The 19503-nt window shown below is 34.4% G+C and overlaps 1 protein-coding gene and 1 pseudogene across 2 annotated transcripts; one reads left to right on the top strand and one right to left on the bottom strand.

Moving 5' to 3' along the window:
* Positions 1 to 2386: 2386 nt before the first annotated feature.
* LOC110712867 (transcription initiation factor TFIID subunit 14b-like) lies at positions 2387 to 6232 on the top strand. 2 transcript variants are annotated; one of them, XM_021891318.1, is made up of 7 exons: positions 2387 to 2553; positions 2833 to 2996; positions 3140 to 3228; positions 3340 to 3561; positions 3637 to 3803; positions 3922 to 4040; positions 6121 to 6232. In XM_021891318.1, exons 2-7 carry the CDS (start codon positions 2889 to 2891, stop codon positions 6217 to 6219), a joined length of 804 nt encoding a protein of 267 aa, XP_021747010.1. In that variant the 5' UTR covers positions 2387 to 2553; positions 2833 to 2888; the 3' UTR covers positions 6220 to 6232. The 2 variants fall into 2 exon arrangements, with proteins under 2 accessions (XP_021747010.1, XP_021747009.1); XM_021891317.1 differs by having other exon boundaries at positions 2389 to 2553; positions 3637 to 3824.
* A 932-nt stretch (positions 6233 to 7164) lies between these two features.
* Positions 7165 to 16821, bottom strand: LOC110712862 (annotated as a pseudogene).
* Between the last annotated feature and the right edge of the window lie 2682 nt (positions 16822 to 19503).

The following is a 19503-nucleotide window of genomic DNA, read 5'->3' as shown; positions in this document are numbered from 1 at the left end:
GTAGTAAGTTAGATTTAACGGAAAAATCATCATTAAGGTCAAGGTTGTAAAATAATGAAAGTTTAGGGTTACCAAAGATAATCGAAAAAAAAAATTGGCTACTATTAGAAATAAGCAAAAACAGGGGGCTACCATTGAGAATTTCCCTTTTTTCTACTCCATTTTTAAAAAAAATTACAATATGTTGTTGGAGAATAACCTAATTAATGACAAGTCTAGCTATTTAAAAAAAATAATTTTTTTTTTTCCGTTTCCAAGGATTTGAGATTTGAGGATAGTGTTCTACTCTTCTCTCGAGTTTTTTTTTACCCAAAAACTTAATTTTACAGGTTAAAATATATTTACCGATTTTCTATCATAATTACTCAATAATAGAGCAAAGGTTATTCTTATTGTTTGTAATTTTTTGTATATTTATTAAATAGAGTAAAGGTCAAATAGATGTTGTTTAGTATAGGTTTAAAAAATGAAACTTGTTTTTTTTTTCAAAATGCATCAATTTGACTAGCTAATTTGTAGAGGTGATCAATGGGCGGGTCGAGTCGAGGTCATAAAAAGTTGTCCATTTCTCAGGCCGGGTCGGGCCAAGCTTCGGGCCAGAAAACATGTGCCCAAACTAGTCGAGCCATACGGGCTTTTTGGGCCAATTTCGGGTCGGGCCAAAAAAATCAACTACAAATGCAAAAAATCCATTTCCCAAACCCGTCCAGACTATATGGGTTACTCGAACAATGTTATAGGGGGTTACTTTTTTTTTTACAAGTGGTAACATGGTGTGGCCAGCCGCACAAAATGCGCTGTCTAATAATATACTCCATATTATATATTACTTCCTCTTATCTAAATTAAGATGACATAATTTGACTTTGTGCATTATTTACATAACTTGCTTTGACTTCATTTTATGATGTCGTGTTGAGAAAAAATATAGTATTATATGTGGGGCTATGTTAAATTCGTTTCAACATCTATTTTTTTAAAATTAATATCAATATTTTATAATTTTTGCTCATAGACAATCAAGGATATTTATGTTAGAAAGTATGCATTGGAAAACACGTGTATGTTTTATGTGTTTTTCTTATATAATTCTGACTTTTATATTACTGCCTGAGATAACCTTAAACTTAAAAAACTCATCAAATTGGATGAAAAACATAACAATGTTAATTAATTTCATATTAACTACGTTTTTTTATTAGTTGACACCTTTCTTTAATTTTATCAAGTTTGCCAATACACAATTCTAATGATTGATATCTCTTATTATTGACATTATTTCATTATATTTTGAGACGATTCAAACAAGATCCCACATGACTATGTTTTATTGTAATTATAAACACAAAAGCTAATTAACGTGTAGTTTGTGATTAGTGCAAAAATCTAACGGTGTTAACTAAAACAAATGGAGGAAGTAAATTTTAAGCTAGCATGGGAGAAATGAAAGAAGAGGAAGATAATAAGTAACTCCTTATCATCTTCCTAAGTCTTCATTTATTTTCTTATTACAAATTTGTTTCTTTTAGTTTTTTTTACCTACATATTTTTCAATTGATGTTTGATTTGATTTTAGTGGATAATGTGAAATAGTAAAAAGGTTGGTTTTAATTTTAGAAGCTATGTGAATTGAACATAGAGTTTGGTTGAAGTCGCCTTTGAGCATTGTATATAGTCTTGAAATTGAGGATATATAAAGTAAAAAAAGATCATCCATTATTATCTAGAAAGAGGGGAAAAAAAAGCTCTTATATATTAAAAAGAAAGAAAAAAATGGAAAGCGATAGTGAGAGAAGAGTGAAGAAACTTTCGTCAGAAGAAGAGGACCTAATGCGCGCAAAGATCGAATAAGAAATTTAAAAGAATGCCGGAGAATTCTCCCATGGATACCACTAGGGTTGAACTGCAGCCTGAGAATGTGGAAATGGACTCTTTCGTGGAGAACACGCTGGTGGTAAAATCACCGAGCAAATCAAAGGTTTCATATAGCAATATGATAAGAAGGAATTCAGAGGAACAAAAATCAGCATCCAAGGGATTCCTGGACAATGATCTTGATTCACATGATGATATTTCCAAAAAAATAAAATGAGAAAAATCTAGTTGATGTCTAACATAAATTTTTAAATGTATCTGCTTTCACAATATATTGTTTTTCTTTTATTTTTAAAATAATAAAAGTAAAATCGCAAAGTGACACAAAAACTTATGCAAATTGTGAAATAATATAAAATGAAATATTTAATCTCAGATATTAACTTGGACTCTCTCGGAAAAAAAATGTATATCAAATCATAAAAACAAAATATTAAAAAAAAAAATACCAGGGACTCGGGAGGACGAAGTAGCAGTTTTTTTTTTAAAAAAAATAAAATAAAATACTCGTAAAAAATAACTGGTGGTAGTAAAAAATAAAAAACGGATTAAAACCCAATTTTTTTTTCCCGGAAAGATATTAGGGTTCGTCGCTTGGAATTCGTGAGGAATTTTCTTTCAATCTTAGCAATCCAGAAGGGTCAAATCTCCCTTGTTGTTGGCACGAAAACCATATCAGTAAGCTAAAGGGAGTAATAATTTATTACTCCGTTTTTATTTTTTTTGAATTTCGCCATTTTAATTTCTGTTTTTCTTGATTAATAATTTAGGTAAGTTTATGTCTCAATTTATATATCCAGTGACATGTATTAAATTTGAAATTGGTTGTCGAAAATGAAGATGATAACAATACTCGTACTTCATAGTATATGAGTGCTATATTTCATTATTTTGGGTATCTTGTATTAACTGATAATGGTGAAGCTAAGTTTTGATCGATTTTATTACTTTTGGAAGGTGTCGGGCATTGTGATCATCGTGCAATTCGGCTATAAATTTTGTTTCGATTTGCAATGACTCAAGTACCAACTTCTGCCCCAAAAGATGGGGTTGATCTATCTGATGGCAGCGGCTCGCCGCTTAATAAAGCTGAAAATTCTCTGGAAGAGAGAGAGAAAAAGGTTAGAGTAATTGTTTTCAAGATTTACTGAAGAATAGTTTTTTTTTTTTTTTTTTTTTTTTTTTTTTTTTTTTTTTTTTTTTAAGGGAAGTCAGTCATGTTTATTTCTACTCTGTTCTAACTTAAACAATGGGTTATGTCAAGAATTCGAGTCGAAGAGTCAAGGATGTTGAAATTTCCGTGCCAATTGTTTATGGAACCATTGCGTTTTGGCTTGGTCGGAAGGCAACTGAGTGAGTTTGTGTATTTTGATTTCACTTATTGCCTACCTAGTGTTTGATAACTTGTCTAATTGAATTTTTAATTATTTACTTATTTTGTTAAAAAAAAAAATAATAATTTAGGTCTCAATCACATAAATGGACAGTCTATGTTCGTGGGGCGACAAATGAGGATTTGAGTGTTGTAGTTAAGCGTGTTGTTTTTCAACTCCACCCGAGCTTCAATAATCCTATCAGAGTTGTTGATTCTCCACCTTTTGAATTGTCTGAATGCGGTTGGGGTGAATTTGAGATTGCCATTTCACTATACTTCCACAGTGATGCATGTGATAGGAAATTGGACGTGTGAGTAAATTCTCTCTGTTTTCTTTGTGCTCTGACTAAAGGGTGGATCTCATTAAGTATTTAACTTCTCAACAGATTCCACCATTTAAAACTGTATCCTCTAGAACAGAGTGGTCCTCAGTCTACCAAGAAGCCTGTTGTGGTGGAATCATATGATGAAGTTGTTTTTCCGGATCCTTCAGAGCTCTTTCTTGCTCGCGTGCAGAATCACCCTGCTGTTGTTGTTCCTCGGCTTCCTGCAGGTTTGGAGCTACCACCCTCTGGTATGATGTGATTTCTGCTTTCATTTTTTTAAAATTATTCATATTCATGGAAAGACTTTTTTTGTAAGCTTGCTTAACTCTTTAATTGATGCATCAGCTCTGACGGAAGAAAACAGTGATCGGAGAGGGAACACTAAAGATCACCCTCTAGGCCATTGGTTTATGAATTTTTCAGAGGCAGATGAACTGCTCAAACTTGCCGCAGCTCGTCAACAGGTAAATGCGGTCATCTGGTTTCTATATTAATCTGTTTGGCATTATCGTAGTTTCTAAATTTGTTTTATCGTAGGATTGGTTATGTTCTTTGTGATAAACTCTAAATTAGTGCTTGGTTTAAGACAGTTACAGTTTCTGATGTGTGTGTGGTGATTACTTGATTTGCACCCATATAGTAGATTTCTTTTTTGCTTGTTATACTGAACTCCATGCACTCACTTGTATGGTAAGAGGTGGACTCTGAACCATATTGTTGTGGTGTTGTGGTTGGGTTTTGAGTTGACCTTTCTCAGTTTTTTGTCTTCGAGCTTGGAATGGCTAGGAATAAGTTCTGGTAATGTCCAAACAACAGTTTATCATATTTTCTGCAAGGATAGAACTTACAGTGGTAGCCGAGGGAGGTGTTTTCTTCCCAATTGATTTGCATCAGCACAAAGTTGCTATAAGTGCTTTCACATATTTTAAAGTTCTTGGTACGTTAGGCAATTTGGCTATAGTTTATAATACTTTGAGATCTTATATTTGTACTTTAGGAAATGTTTGTTATATTTGCATCTGTAGTGGGACAAAAAGTCTGCGAACCTACGTCCTATTCTGTTTCCTATCTGGTAGATTATCTTGGATTCTTCTTGATCATTACTTTGTATCATACTTTCAAAAAAATATATAAAATTACTTTGCATCATAGTTGTCTACTTACTAATTACAACTTTAATGCAATTGAATTCAAGCTGTTTGAACAATAGAATGTTTGTCTATATAATTGCCATTGTATATTAGTGTAGAAGTATAAGCTATGAACAGCCTGACTTCTGATATAAATTTGTCAGTTGTGATATAAGAATTGCAATTAGTACTTCTTACTATTGTAAGGCATGACCGCATTACTTGTGAATTTGTGATAGTGGATTTGTGAATTTGTAATTTCACATGTCCTGAATTATTAGTTGTGATTTGGATTTTTAATTATGGTATATGATTGTATTATGTGCTTGAAGATTTTGAGCCAATAAGACCAGCCACTAGCTTGAGTATCTTTCTCCATTGTATATCTCTTTGGTTGGCCTTTTCCCTCTAGTAAGCCAAATAAAGATGGTAAATTCAACATTTTTTTTTGGCCGAGGTTAAGGCACATAATGTACCCCTTTGCCCAACACCAGAAGTTAAATAATAAACTATTTACCCATACAGAACTGCATTCCTGCTTGAGTGAGTGCTAGTATTAGGATGTATCTTGTAGAAGTCACTCGGTTGTCTTGGTAATTATGGATGACATTGAGTTACTTGGTCAATTATTACTATGATGATGATGATACTATGAAACCAAAGTAAAACATGTCCCCATGCATAACTTTTATGCTGGATATGTCTGACATTTTGTTTTCGCAATTGCGAAGAGGCTGCCTTGATCAGACTCTATGGGAAAATGCATTGTCTATGATGCTAAATTTTCAAGAACATGGTATACACATGCATAGAAATTCTGCAACTGCATATATATTGTGATTCAATGTAAAACATTTCCCCACTCATAACTGCTACTTTGGACATGTCTGACATTAAATTGTATGCCAACTTTTTTTGCAACTGCAAGGAAGCTGTCTTAAGACTATGGAAAGAGACACTGTCTATGATGCTGAATTACTAAGAGCATGGTATACACATGCATAAAAATTCTTTATGCAACTGCATGAGGTGATTTGGTTCCGAAAGTATAACCAATGAAACCACTTTTGCATAGTCATAGTAGATTACTACAACTGGGTTCTAGACACTTGATCTGTTTGTAGTATATGTTTGTTTTGTGTTTCTTGTTTCTCTATTGACTGCAGTACATAACATATTCATATTTCTTGTTCATATGTGCATTTTTTTATGCTCATCCATAGATAAAATAATGTGCTCACTATGTTATTACCTATACGCGCTCATTGGAAACTAACTTCAATTCTCAAACTTGTATGATGTAACCACTTATGTTGAAGAAGCTATACATTTTGGTGTATTTATCATGCTTCAAACCTTCTGATTAACAATTAATAGTATATTTTTTTACAAAAATTATGACACCTTGTAATAGGTACAAGCTCATATTGTTAAGCTAAGAAGACAAATGAGTATGGTGGAAGGCTCTTCTGGACTGCGGATCCTGCCTCAGCCTTTTAAATGTATTTTCTGACTAAGAAGAAATAGCTCCTGTGTACCAGTTTTGCTTGTGGTGAAATTTACAATTAAGACTTCATAGTTTAACATTTTCTTATCTTGTAAATAAGTTCGGAGTAAATGTATTTGACACAGTTGAGGTCGTCAATTGTTTATGGATATGTTATGTGCTACATTACGCGCTGTTCCTCATAATTTTAAAGACATTATCCAATTTACAAAAAAATTCGAAGTACATATTAAAGTGGGGCTTTAGAGAGATGGGCAAAAATATGACATATACAGTCATGCAAATTGCCTGTATAATTTAATCTTTTATTTTGAGCATAACATAAAAAAAACAGAATGAGAGATCAAATCTTGTTTTATATATCCTAAGATAGTACCATAGTTACCAACAATCAAAAACAAGATTGAACCGTTAACACTACTATTGTTTATTACCTTAGATAGTTACCAATTCTTTTTATTTGCATTTATTTATCATTGGATATCAGAGTAATTCAAATCAGGTCAAATCAGGTTAACTTAATATTATTTGCACTTTCGTACCATATTTGTATCCGCCTACCTTATTTAAAGTTTGTGATGAAGTCAATTATTTGCAGCAATATGAAACATGAAAAATTTCGTTACATTATTGAATCTCGCCTTGACATCTTTCCCTTCTATCCACCTTTTAACTGTTCACTATAGTACATTTCAAATGAACCTAACAAAATGGAACTGTACAAGGTGCTCCAACTCATTTTTGCCCATGTAGTATGTCCATCTAACGGCTACAACATCCTACCTCTAATTAGTAATTAGTACAATAATAAGATTATCAATTTTCTGACATATTTGCAGATGGCAAAGAGTGAAGAAAAAGGAAGTTTCTGTATCTAGAACTTGAAGCTCCACTTCGCTGGGCTTCGGTAGCTTTGGCCTTGATAATTTCTAATCGAGTTTTTCATACTAATTATAAAATGCAAAACTTGATATTTACAGCAGCCCAGTTCAAAGTTTCAACCTCCTGGAGGTCATCCCCAGAATTGTCTCTATCCATGTGCAGATTACCAGCAACTGATCACCAGGCATAGACGAAAGTGGGGAAGCTTTAATCTCACTTGTTGAAGGCGGAGAGAATGTATCGCTTTGAACTGCACTCCATGAAGCTGTACGACGAGATTGAGGTGCAAGAGAGCTTATCCCACTGTCCATTGCACCCTTGCTAGGTAAGGTATCAACACTAGAAAACCTCTGCATTGTTCCAATGGGTGCAGGTGCTAGGTTTTGGAAAGGATCACTAGAAGAATTTTCTCCACTTAGAGAAATTTCATTTCCGCTTCCAGAATCAGTGCCTGAAGGCTGTTCATTTGTCGGTGCAGCCATGGGAATGAAAAACTTGTGCCAGTGAGATTAGCAGGTTTAGCTGATGGTACAGATGGTGCCTGGAACAAATTTGTAGAGGCCCCGCCACCCTTGTTGAAGGTATCCACATACCTATACAGAGTAAAAATTCACTACTGAAAATATATACAAACTTCACTTTTAGAAAGATTAACACATTATAGAGAATAACAACAATCCCCTCCCCACCTCCAAAAAAAAAAAGCTCACAAAACTGCTATTTGCAGCAGCAAAGTGGAGGTAGATGTCATTCAAGCCTTAAAATTTAGTAATGAAATCTATACGAACAAGGGGAGTGCTTCTTTCCCTTAAAATCATTCAGTCCATCCGAAACACTGAGGGTGGAGGAGGGATAAAAAAATATGATTGATAATGCAACCAGACAGGGTAACTGAATCAGATCACAACCCAGCAAAATATTCCAATCACTTCATAAGTTTATTATAGAGTACCAACAGAGATGAGGGACTCTAGAGAGGACGAAAATCAAGAGATAAATAATTCATACATACCTTGATCGTACACCCATCCGACTGCGTGCTGAAAATTGATTTGAGCTAGGCATAGATGGTATAGCAGGGCTGCTTTCAGGGGTTGAACTACTAGGTGGATCACCATTAATGGCATGCATTCCATCATTCAAAGGCATTCTTCAAGTTATAGTCTGACCTTCCATTTTGGAAGGCAGCAGTCGGTGGTGGTGGCAGAGCAGATTCTTCAGGGAGTTGGTTCAGCACCTTCCTCCACCCACCTCTTTAGCTTTTCGTCGTAATAGAATTTATTTGTGTCCCCCAACTTAGCCTTTCATAAAATAAGCATAACCAATCAGTAAGATACAGATATTTCATATATTTTGTGCAGGTACGGAAGAAATCTAAACATAAATATAAATTGTCTTACCTGGCGGCCTTGAAGAGGCTTTAAGACCAATCCAACAGTCTTTTGCAAGATCTGAGCACCAAAGTTAAAACGACCAAAGCGAGATGTTCCTGCTGAACCAGATTGTTTTACCACTGTACTGGAAGAAGTTGCTTCATTTGAAGAATCAACCTGATCCTATTTCATATCAAATTTGAAAAATAAAAGGTTAACAACTTACCGTGTGTGTGTGTGTGTGTGTGTGTCTCAAGGGATTAGGAAGTACAATAAAAGTACACGAGCATGTGACTATACCGGCTTAGTTTTACCAATATCTGGCTCAGAAATGCTTCTAGTTTGCAATGTCATTTTACTTTCATCTACTGCCCACTGGCTTATGGGCTCCATGGATGCTGATGAGTCAGTGACGACAGACCCATGGTTGATTGGACTGCCCGTTACATTCGTGGATGCTAATGGTGTCAGTGATGAGACACCCATGATTGATTGACTACCAGTCACCTTAGGGCCCAGTGTCTGAAATTGATTTTCACTGCCTTGATAACTACTTTGTGTTAAAGACGAAGGACCAGGTGGCGGAAGTCCTCAACAACACGATGAGCCAGTATTATCAATAAAGTTCAGCAATTTACCCACTATCTTTGCTGGAGCTAAGTTACCTGCATATCCACTCTGAAAAGGTTACCAAAAAAAAAAAAAAAAGGTTAGAGAAATTGCACCACAACTCCTTAGCAAAAGAAAGTTGAGGTCAAACCTGCTGGTGAGTCCTAATCCTCTCTTCAAGAGATGACAACAACTGTTTCAATGTATCTGCCTCCGGTGATCGTCCAATTTTAAGAGATTTGTAAACAGCTTGACAGTATCTGAATTATGCCATCATCTTAAAAAAAAAAAAAAATCAAAGGACAAATGTCTTCAACAATTAAACTAAAAGGCTCATATACATACTTTAATGAATCCGAAATCCTTCCAACCTCAGCCAGTATGTGCGCATATATAAGTTTGTATGGCTGCAGTTGAAGCAGGAGAAACTGAGAATTCCCAAGAACCTTTGCATATTCATAAAGCTCTGTCATCTGCAGTAACAACCAAAAACCAAAACATAATCTTCAAGATCATTTTCTATCACTACATATTTTGCTCCAAAAGAAAATAAAAATTTAATGGGAGCATAGATCTATATGATGGATTAGTGAAAGGATGGTGCATAAGAAAATAAAACAGCCTAGATTATTAAGGGCAGAAGAGCTACTATAAGCAAACTATTCCAACAGGTTCAAAGCATGAAAGCAGTACGTTCAAAAACAAAAACAAATTATAGAAGGGATCTATACATTGATGGTCAGGGTGAAAATCATAAGATAGTAACTTAGGTAACAGTTATTCAACTAGCTAAAGTAGTACGCAAAATGTGATAAACTATGACACACGATAAAATTTAAAGTAATATAAAAAAATACAAAGGACAATTTTATCCCCGATTTAAGGCATAAATAAATGCAGAGTTCTCTAGCAAGTAGAAACACCACAATAAAAGTCTAACTGCATGCATAGAAAAGCCGAAGTAACTTGTAAAGAACTACAAGAAACTAAAATAACACCTGAATTGCCTCAGGACTAGCATACGTCCTTGGGAAGTTTCCAGTGGTCTGCACCAATGAGACACAATCTTGCACTATCTGAATACTGCTCAAATCCAGCCTCTGCAACCAAGTAGCAGATATGTGCAGCAGTAACCTATACAATTGGACTCATATAAGAATGAAGCTGATAAATCTTCTAACTTTTCTACAACTGTAGACTAATGGATGGAAATGGCAATTTTGAAGTTTGCAAACAAAGAAAATAAACAATACTTAACAGCCAACAGCTGCTGCCCAAAATAAAGTGGAAGACATACATCATGTTTTTTCCTTCAGTAGACAATCTCCAAGATGGATAATTCACAAGATGATCATTCTCAGTTCTATTTGCAGTTATTACAGCCAAATTTTCTCCAGTTCTCCAGCATGCTAAAACCTGCATTCTGCTTAGCATACTAAAATTTCAACGTTTAATAAAAGATATTGTAACTACCTCAAGTAAGCATCACCAAAGCTAAATCAAACATTTATGGGACATTCAACATAATTTCCCAGTACTATTGACAGTTCTTACAATTCAATTCTCTTTAAATAGGAAAAAAATAATCAAATATACAAAATGCTCCCGCTGCCAATGCCATAAATAATCTTCATGTTATCTTTTAAGGATACCCATGTGAGAAGAACCCCTTTCACATTTTAATCCTATCAATCAATCAAAGACGTAATCCAATAATGTGGGGTCGGCTCACATTTAATCCTAACCCCACTAAAATTTAAAATGCATGTCCTAACGTAAGTTAGGTTAATAGGAAGATTATTTAAGGTCGGAGGGACTATATGGTAAAAACTCAGACAAAGTGAAAGCAAGATATCAAATCCAATAACCTCTTTCCAACGAAGTCTCTTCGTTCTCCCTCCTCCAAACCCATGGAACTATGGAAACCCCTTCTCGTCCTCCCACAATTCCATCCCCTTCCACAACTCTCCTCCTCACCATCCTATTTTAGCAACCCCCTCCTCATAGACCCCCTTTCCCCTGTATGTATAACAGTATAAGTATTGCCCTTAAGTTGAAGCAACCCAGAAACCTTGCTGTTTGCACGAAAAAAGTTATCTAATTTTCCCAATTGATAATATTTCTGGAAATTGATTTTCCTTTGGCAATGGACAATAATCATATCAAATAATTTATACATCAATGTAATAATTGTCTTGATATATAAGTAGTATATTAATAATGTTTGTAACTTAGCTAAATTAATGTTGGATGACAGGACTATTGAATTCTTCAACAAATAGTACAACATTAATTTACTTTACCTATTTTACTATAGCTAGAATTAATTTATTTTCTATAATTCTCACAACTTCACAAGTACCTTTCATCTAAAAATGCTTTTAGACTTCTAGTTGGCAGTTAATGGAATCTATTGAATTACATAATCTGGAACCACTCTAAACAGTTTGAAATTCATCTCTTAATAGAGACTAGGGCTTTTTGTTTTAGGCCGGTAAGAGGTGTGATCAGGAAAAGAGTTGAAGGGGTATTTTAGAGGAATCAGGAACTGAACAACTCAAAGTTTCAAACCGCTGGGTTTGAAGAGCTTTGAAGGGTTGGGTAAGATACAGGTAAGAAAGGTGTGTGAAAGAAAGGCTAAGGCAAATACAATTGTGGGGAGGGGGTTCAATGAAAGGATATGGGATTGGGAAGGAAGAAGAGGCTGCCATGAAAGTTAGGGGGGGGGGAGGAAGGAAAAGGGCAGCCATAGGATTTAAATAATTTTACGAATTAGGGGTTTATTTTCTATGTATAGTAGGATTCTTTGTTACATTATTTAAGAAATTATAGTGCCAATTTAAAGGGCCTTATGATTTTATTAATATGTGTGTGATTGAGATCAATAAAATGTAAAGTTTTGTGCTTAACCTTGTAAAAATAAGTGAGTTAATTTTCACCAATTCTAGCGTTTCTAGTTGAGTAAACTATTCAGTCCGTTTGATCAAATTGTTTAGTTTAGGTCCATTCGACTCTAGAGTACTACCTAGCATTTGTGAAGTCTGTTTGACGTAACAAAATCATATAAAAAACAAATAGCGGGTTGGAAAGTGCAACTAGACATCAGTCCTAACCCCTTACTGAACCTCTTAACTACCCTAAACTAATGATGTCAATTCTTTACAACGATTTATCAATACGTAAAATTCAATTATTTTTCCCAGTGTTATGAAGCAATAAGAAGCAAAGTTATGTACCTGCATAGACTGTGGCAACATATTTACTGCTTCATACACGTCATTAGCAGGCATCGTGCTGTTACAGAAAACCTCTTCAGGTTTTCTTGCTATCAAAAGGCACAAAGTTCTCAAAGGTGAGCCAACCACTAACTGGCTAACTGCCATTTTCTTCACGTATCAGCATAAAGCTGCAAATTATACCAATAATCAACTAATTAAATGCATTAAACAAAGTAGCCAGGGAGCCTAGACTGATCTGATAAGAGAAGATGAGAAGTATACAAGTACAAACCTGATCCCCAAGTTCTCGGGCAAGAATTAGAGCAAATCCCCAGAGGTGACCGTCTTGAGCTCGTTGCAAAGCCTCCTTCTTTCTACCAGATATCAGAAGGTTTTGTACCTCAGTAGCAGTAGTCTAAAATAGCAAGTATCCATTTCAGTCTTTCACAGAAGTAATAATACTAGTTATAAAATGAAAGAAATACAGGAAGGTCCAGTATACCTGAATTTGTGCTTCAGAAGGCAAGGTCATCAAACAATTAGAAATTGCATTATAAACATTAAACTGGCCATCACTCCTCTTGGAAGATGCGAAGAGTTTGGCAACGGCTGATTCGGGAAGGTCATTTTCCTGACATATATGGAAGAAAACGCTTTTATTGATAAATATTTCTGAGTTCTGAAGATTTGAACGGCAAGTAATGTGACCGATCAGGAACCCATGCTTCATTTATTCTCAATTCCCACCAACCACCCCCCTCCCACCCACGTAGTCACATAACACACACACACACACACACACACACAGAGAGAGAGAGCAAAATCAACACTTGAATATCAGAAAATAGTGCCATATAAAAAGCCAATAAAGAATTCACTCAAATTACAAGGTTTGCTTCTGAACCAGAACATCTAATTTGTAAGTAAGAGCATTAAACCTTGAAGCACTTGTTTCTACGTTGAAAACACTCCTCACAACATACAAAATTACAAAGGTGAATGCTTTTTTTTAGTTTCCTGTCCCCATGCTCAAGCACTCTCATGTACTATTTTACAATAACATTCTCCAGCAAAGTTGTTCAGTTGCCAATAAAAGAAATCTTGTAACCTCAACTCTCAATTCTTCCGCATCAAAAACTAACTCCTCTTATCCCTCTTAAATAACCTAATTATTGCACCAGCAATAAGTCTCAGAAATAGGCATCATACATTGGCTCAAACTCACTAGATTAAATAACCATGCGTATGAATTATCTCACAAAAAAAAAAAGGGGAAAAAAGTGCAGATTCGGTTGTAATGCTGAATTTCCATTTCAAAAGACAACCTCAACTATGAAAATATTTCTAAAAACTATAAAATTGCTTTTAATTTGAAAAGACAACCCAAACTTAAAACTATCCCAGTTAAATTTTCCAAACAAAAAATGCAAAAGAAAAAAAATTAGGTATGGGATTTGTTGCCGAATAATACTGAACTTAATCCTGAACTAAAACAAGCAATCCCTTCTCCATTTCTTTCAGCGTGCAAAAGGGCCAAGCAGTAACTCCCAAATACCAAACTGAGAGAACTTACAACTGACCATGCATCAATAGCTAATGAGCCCCAAAATGTAAACATATTCATTCTTACCAAAATAGAAATCTATCATTTGCTTAATGCTGTTCACATGCAGTTCAAAAGTTGCGGATTGCCCAAAGGAAAATGCTATAAGCACAATCAAAGGGGGGAAAAGCCACTGGGTAGTTCACAGTGAATGCCAGGAAAGAAGCAAAAAACTTGTATTATGTAAACTCTTCAAAATAAGAGAGGGGTGGGGGGGGGGGAGTGGGAGCTACTAACAGTTCACAATCAATAGCAGATGCAACAAAGGTAAAAAGATTCCAACACTATAGATCAGCCACTTCAGGATTCAAAAACATATATACCTTCAGCCCAGTATCCCCGCCAAAGGATCGAAGTTTTCCATAGTGTTGACAAGCAATTTTTAGCAATGAAAGAAGCAATTTCGAACCTTGACGTTTACCATAATTCATTTCCAGAGATTCACTGTTTGATATCTTGTCATCAATCCATTTATTCATATCTTTGCTTCCCACATTACCACCAATTAAAGGACCAGGAAAGGACTGATTACACAAAGAATGGAAGTAGCTATAAGCACTTGTCTCAGAACAAGATGGATCCTTGCTCAAACTCACAACTTCCATCAAATTGAGCACAGATAAGAAGCATCCATCACTATCCTGCAAAAGGGGGAAATCACCAAATGAGGTCCAAATCTAAGATGAGAACTACATTAACTTGACATAGTAAAGCATAAATGAGTGAATATACCTTGCTTCCAAGTGCTGAAAACCCACCAATATTATTATCTTTCATAACTACAAGCTTCCCCCCAAACCCAAAAGTAACTAAAGCATGAGGAGGCCGACCTGCAGATGACCTTCCCTCACTTGGTGTATAAGAGACATGGTGAGCATTAGAAAATAAGGGTTGGGGAACAGCAGCTGCATTTTGACTGCTGTAATGACCAGTTGGGTATTGAGTTGGCTGCTCATTTTGCAGAGCCTGTTGAGCATGATTAAACAGCTGAAAATTATTCTCAGCAGAAAAATTGCTCAAGCCACCAGCCCAATTAGAATTATCATTACTCTGACTTGTTTGCTTGTATGTTTCCAAAGATCCTGTGGAACCAGAGGGAGTCTCTTGGCACAATTGATTGTTACCGTAGCTATTGTTATCATTGAATCTTTGCCACGACGGAACCACACTAAAATTGGTAGTAGCAACAAAATTTTCCAGGCCTTCACCTCTGGGACCTTGTAGCCCATCATTGTTAATGCCCTGACTACTAGTACTACTAGCATGAGTATAACCTGCTGAGGAGAGGAATCCATTTTGAACCTGTGAATTGCTAGTCTGATCCGTTGCATGATAAACTTCCAAAGAAAACCATTGTTGAGCTATTGTATCATAATACCAACCAGGGTACTGAGAATCAAAAATCATATGTGCTGGATACTGAGTTTCCTCATACTGTTGCAGAATGGAATTGTGTCCGGATAAATTTTCAGTCATACTTAATTGACTTATAGTTCCCACAGCAGATTGAGCTGTTTGTTGTGCATTAAAATTTTGGGATGACTGTACATTAGAAGTTTTCCATAGGCTGTCTCCATTTGCACCAAAGGTTCCTTGTATATTTCCAGCAGTGATATCAAAGCTTTCCTGCCCATTTAAAACTCCATCACTACCATGCAACTGATACCATTGTGCAGTGTTTGGATCATATTTCCATCCAGGGTAAAGGCTTTCCCAATACTCGATGCTATATGTATCTCCCTCATTTGGAGGTTGTTCAGTAAAAGCCCCAGTTGAACCTTGATACTCATTATGACTAAACGAACTCTCTGTAACTTCATTCTTTCTTGCCTCATTTCCAGGCACAGCTTTAGCTTCGGTATAGAAATTCCCCATTTCCCCTCCTCCTAAGTCAGTAAAAAATTCGTCATAAAATCCAACACCACCACTACCGGGCATAGCAGAATCAGTAAAAGCACTCCATTGGACCTCCATAACACCACTCGTAGGCGAGCAACTAATCTCTCTCATCAGCCCTGACTGAACCTCGGAAGACATATCCCCGTCGCCTGTTACAGGCCCATTGTCCAAAACAGACGAATCTAATGATACTAACGAAGAATTAGCCTCCCCATCAACAACAACCTGTTCCCCCCTTGCTTCAAGACTCTGTATCCCCATATTATCACAGTTTCCCACCACCTTAACCGTGTCCGTGCCACTATCTCCACGACTTATCTCGCCCGCACTTAAATTAGCAAATTCTTTCAATTCATCAGACTCATTCCCATCCAATAAATCAGAAGCATGAATCAATCCAGTTGTTTTCGAGCTAACATCGTCGTCGTCATCATCATTTACTAGCTTATCAAAGAAATCCTCATCCGTTTGATCCTCCAACTCAAATGGAGGAATTGACGCCATTAATTTAATTAAAAGGAAAAATAAAAACCTAACAAATCACTCTATAACAACCAACCCAATTCCACAAACCCTAAAACCTCTACCAAATTCCTGCTCCCAACTGGAATTCTACACCAAATTAAAGATCCGAAGAAGCAAATCAAAAAACAAATTCAAACACAAAAACAGAACAAGGCCCCAAATACAAGGGTTTCGCAAATCACTCTCCTCTTGTTCCTCTCCAATAATTAAAAAATAAATAAAGATAAAATAAAATTGCGACAAAATTGAATAAACTGAGTTGGTTGAAGCAGCATAGAAGTCAACAGATTAATAAGTTTGAACTTACAGATCAAAGTTCCATAAACGTAGGTGATATCTGATCACGTCGGATGAGGAGAAAAATAACCGGAAACTGATAGAAAGAGGGGAAAGACAGTCCTCTATAGTCTGTACTCCGTTGTAATTTATTGTCTTCCACGCAGAGGTATGAATTTCCTTCCCCCACGAGTCCAACCAACCCCACGTCCCCACACCAAAGCCCACCTTTTTTCTTTTTTTTTTTTAAAAAAAAAAAAACAAAAAAAACAAACCTTTAGGGGTGGGGATATCGTAAATAATTTTTTTTTTTAAATGTTACGGAGTAATATGGTAATTTGGGTCATATTTTAATAAAAAATTGTTGATTTATTTTCTAAAAAAAAATTGTTGATTTATAATTTTTAAATTTTATATACGAAATTGTCTTGATAAATCCTTTTAAATTGTTTATTTGATCTTGTTGTTTCACTAAATTAGAACCCGAGCGATTTATATAAAACCTATTTTTAATTTGTATATTTTAAAAATAAATTGCTATTATTCATGAATATAAATTACGTACATTTGATTATTTTAAAAATTTTATTTTCATCAAATTATGATATGGTGTATGTTCAACGTCGTCTACTTTATAGTTCAATGTAGGAGGTCATTTATTAGTGTGCTACTGTGCTATTTAAAATTGTTTCAATTTCTTACTATAAATTGATAGGTTTTAGTTGTAATGTAGAAGTTTTTAATATTTAAATTTAAAAAATGTTAAATATGATAACTCCAGAAAAAAAAAAATGACATCATCATTGCATTTAGGCAGAAATTTATTTATTAAGAGAGCGACGCATAGGCAGTGGTAACGTCAACATCTTCTGTTTTGGTAATAGTTAATAGATAGATTTGTTTTCTACAACTCCTAATTCAGATTTAAAAAAAAAAAGTTATGCTAATTTATTCCGATTTTTTTTAGAAAAATAAATAAATAAATAATCAAATAAGCTCTATTTGGCAAAACTTTTGGTAGCTGGTAACTTTTAGCGGTCGAGTAGCGGGTAGCTATTAGAGTATTGGATAGTTTATAATTAGTAGTGGGTAGAGGTTAGCTGTCAATGTAGTAGTTAATAATATGAGTATCTAGCAAAAATTTATGTTAAAATAAAAGTTTGTGTAAATAATATAGGTATTATTGATAAAATAGCATGAGCTGAGAGATTATTTACACACTTTGCTATTTTTATACCTTGTGTTAGTTTGCTTGAAATTGATAATTTTTGGTATTCAAAACCAACTTATGTGTATTCTCATTCCTTTGAGAGAATTAAATATTACATGAAAATTAATGTTAAGAGTATGGCATATTCAAATTAACACAAGAGCTTTATACAGTGAAATGATCAATGTTGAATATAAAAAAATACAATACATGTATAAAATATCACGTACTTATTTAAAAATAAAATATATAAAATTTGAAATAATAAGAAATTCACATTAAAATAACATGAAATTATGAACCTGGATTACCTTGTGCATGGTATACCGAGAGTACACATGAAATTGCGCATCAAAGTAGTGTAAGACCATGTTCACTTCATCTTACAAAAAATTATATTCAGTAAAAATAATTTTAGTTCAGCAAAATTAATTTCAATTCATTAAGATAATTTCAGTTTAGTAAAAATTATTTCAATTTAGCAAAATTAATCTTATTTTAGTAAAATAATTTCATTTTGGTAAAATTATTTTAGTTCAGAAAAATTAATTTTAATCTAGTAAAAATAATGCCAGTTCATCAAAATTTATTTCAATTCGTAAAAATAATTTATGTTCAACAAAAATAAGGTGAAGTGAATAGGACCAAAGTATAATAAATGTTGTATGGTAAACTAGACACTTTGACAGTAAAACCCGTCTTTGTTCTGTCTTAGTAGATTCTTTTAGTGGCATGTTTCGGTCCTGTTTCCCCCCAAAAATGATAAAGCATATTGTATAATAATTGGAAATTAGGGTGTGTTTGGACAATGTCCTGAGTTACTATTTTGTACTTGTTTAATTTGATAATAATATTCGATTGTCTTTTATTAGCTAGTGTATTGATAATCAAGTTTGTACTTGTTTTAATTTGATGATAACGTTCAACTATTTTTTTTTTTTTATTAATGTATTGATATTTGATATTCATTTTTTTTTTGTTTTGTTTTACACAGTATTGATGATCATGTTGCAAATTTAATATTTTGAAAAAAAAAATTGTATAAGGAGAACCAAATTCATTCTTGTATGTTGTGATTTGAATATAACAAAAATATTTAACAGAAAATTCTTATTTTTCACCAAATCGAAAAAGAATACAATTTTTCAAACTTCAAAATAAATCTATTAATTTTTTTAAAATATACATGTTAATTATCTTATGATATGTAACAAATAATGCAATTAAAGACTTATAATCTTATCTAAGTTAACTATAATTTTGTTGGGTAAAATTGCACAATACATAGATATTTAAGGTGGTAATATTTGTAACATATTACTTGTGACATAGTATACCCAATTATTGATATTTATGGTACATTAAGGGGTCGTTTGGTTAAGACAAGGTAAACAGAATGGAATCAAGAAAGGGATTGAGGGGGAAAGGAAATGATACCCTTTGATGTAATATGTTGTTTGGGTTACATAATCAATAAGTTACAGATCTTCCACCACCTTCTCCAAAAACTTCTCCCTCATATTAATAGAGCACCATCCACTCCATCCTGACGTCATTTTTGGATCCCTTCCATTGTCACTGCCACCTTCACGCCGCTGCCTCTCTTAGGCCCCACAATCGAAATTTTCTCTCTCATCTAATTATAGGTTTTAAAGGTCAAATTCACCCTTAAAAACTCTAGATCTGGAGTTTTTA

This window comes from Chenopodium quinoa, unplaced genomic scaffold (genome assembly GCF_001683475.1).
Source record: "Chenopodium quinoa cultivar QQ74 unplaced genomic scaffold, ASM168347v1, whole genome shotgun sequence".
Taxonomy (NCBI): Eukaryota; Viridiplantae; Streptophyta; class Magnoliopsida; order Caryophyllales; family Amaranthaceae; genus Chenopodium; species Chenopodium quinoa.
This window is presented reverse-complemented; position numbering and strand designations above follow the sequence as displayed.

Excerpts from the sequence above, each read along its gene's own strand:
- LOC110712867 (XM_021891317.1), top strand. The coding sequence starts at position 2,889 with ATGACTCAAGTACCAACTTCTGCCCCAAAAGATGGGGTTGATCTATCT. Across the intron at positions 3,562-3,636 it reads TGTGATAGGAAATTGGACGT|ATTCCACCATTTAAAACTGT; the intron begins GTGAGTAAATTC and ends ACTTCTCAACAG. Across the intron at positions 4,041-6,120 it reads TTGCCGCAGCTCGTCAACAG|GTACAAGCTCATATTGTTAA; the intron begins GTAAATGCGGTC and ends ACCTTGTAATAG.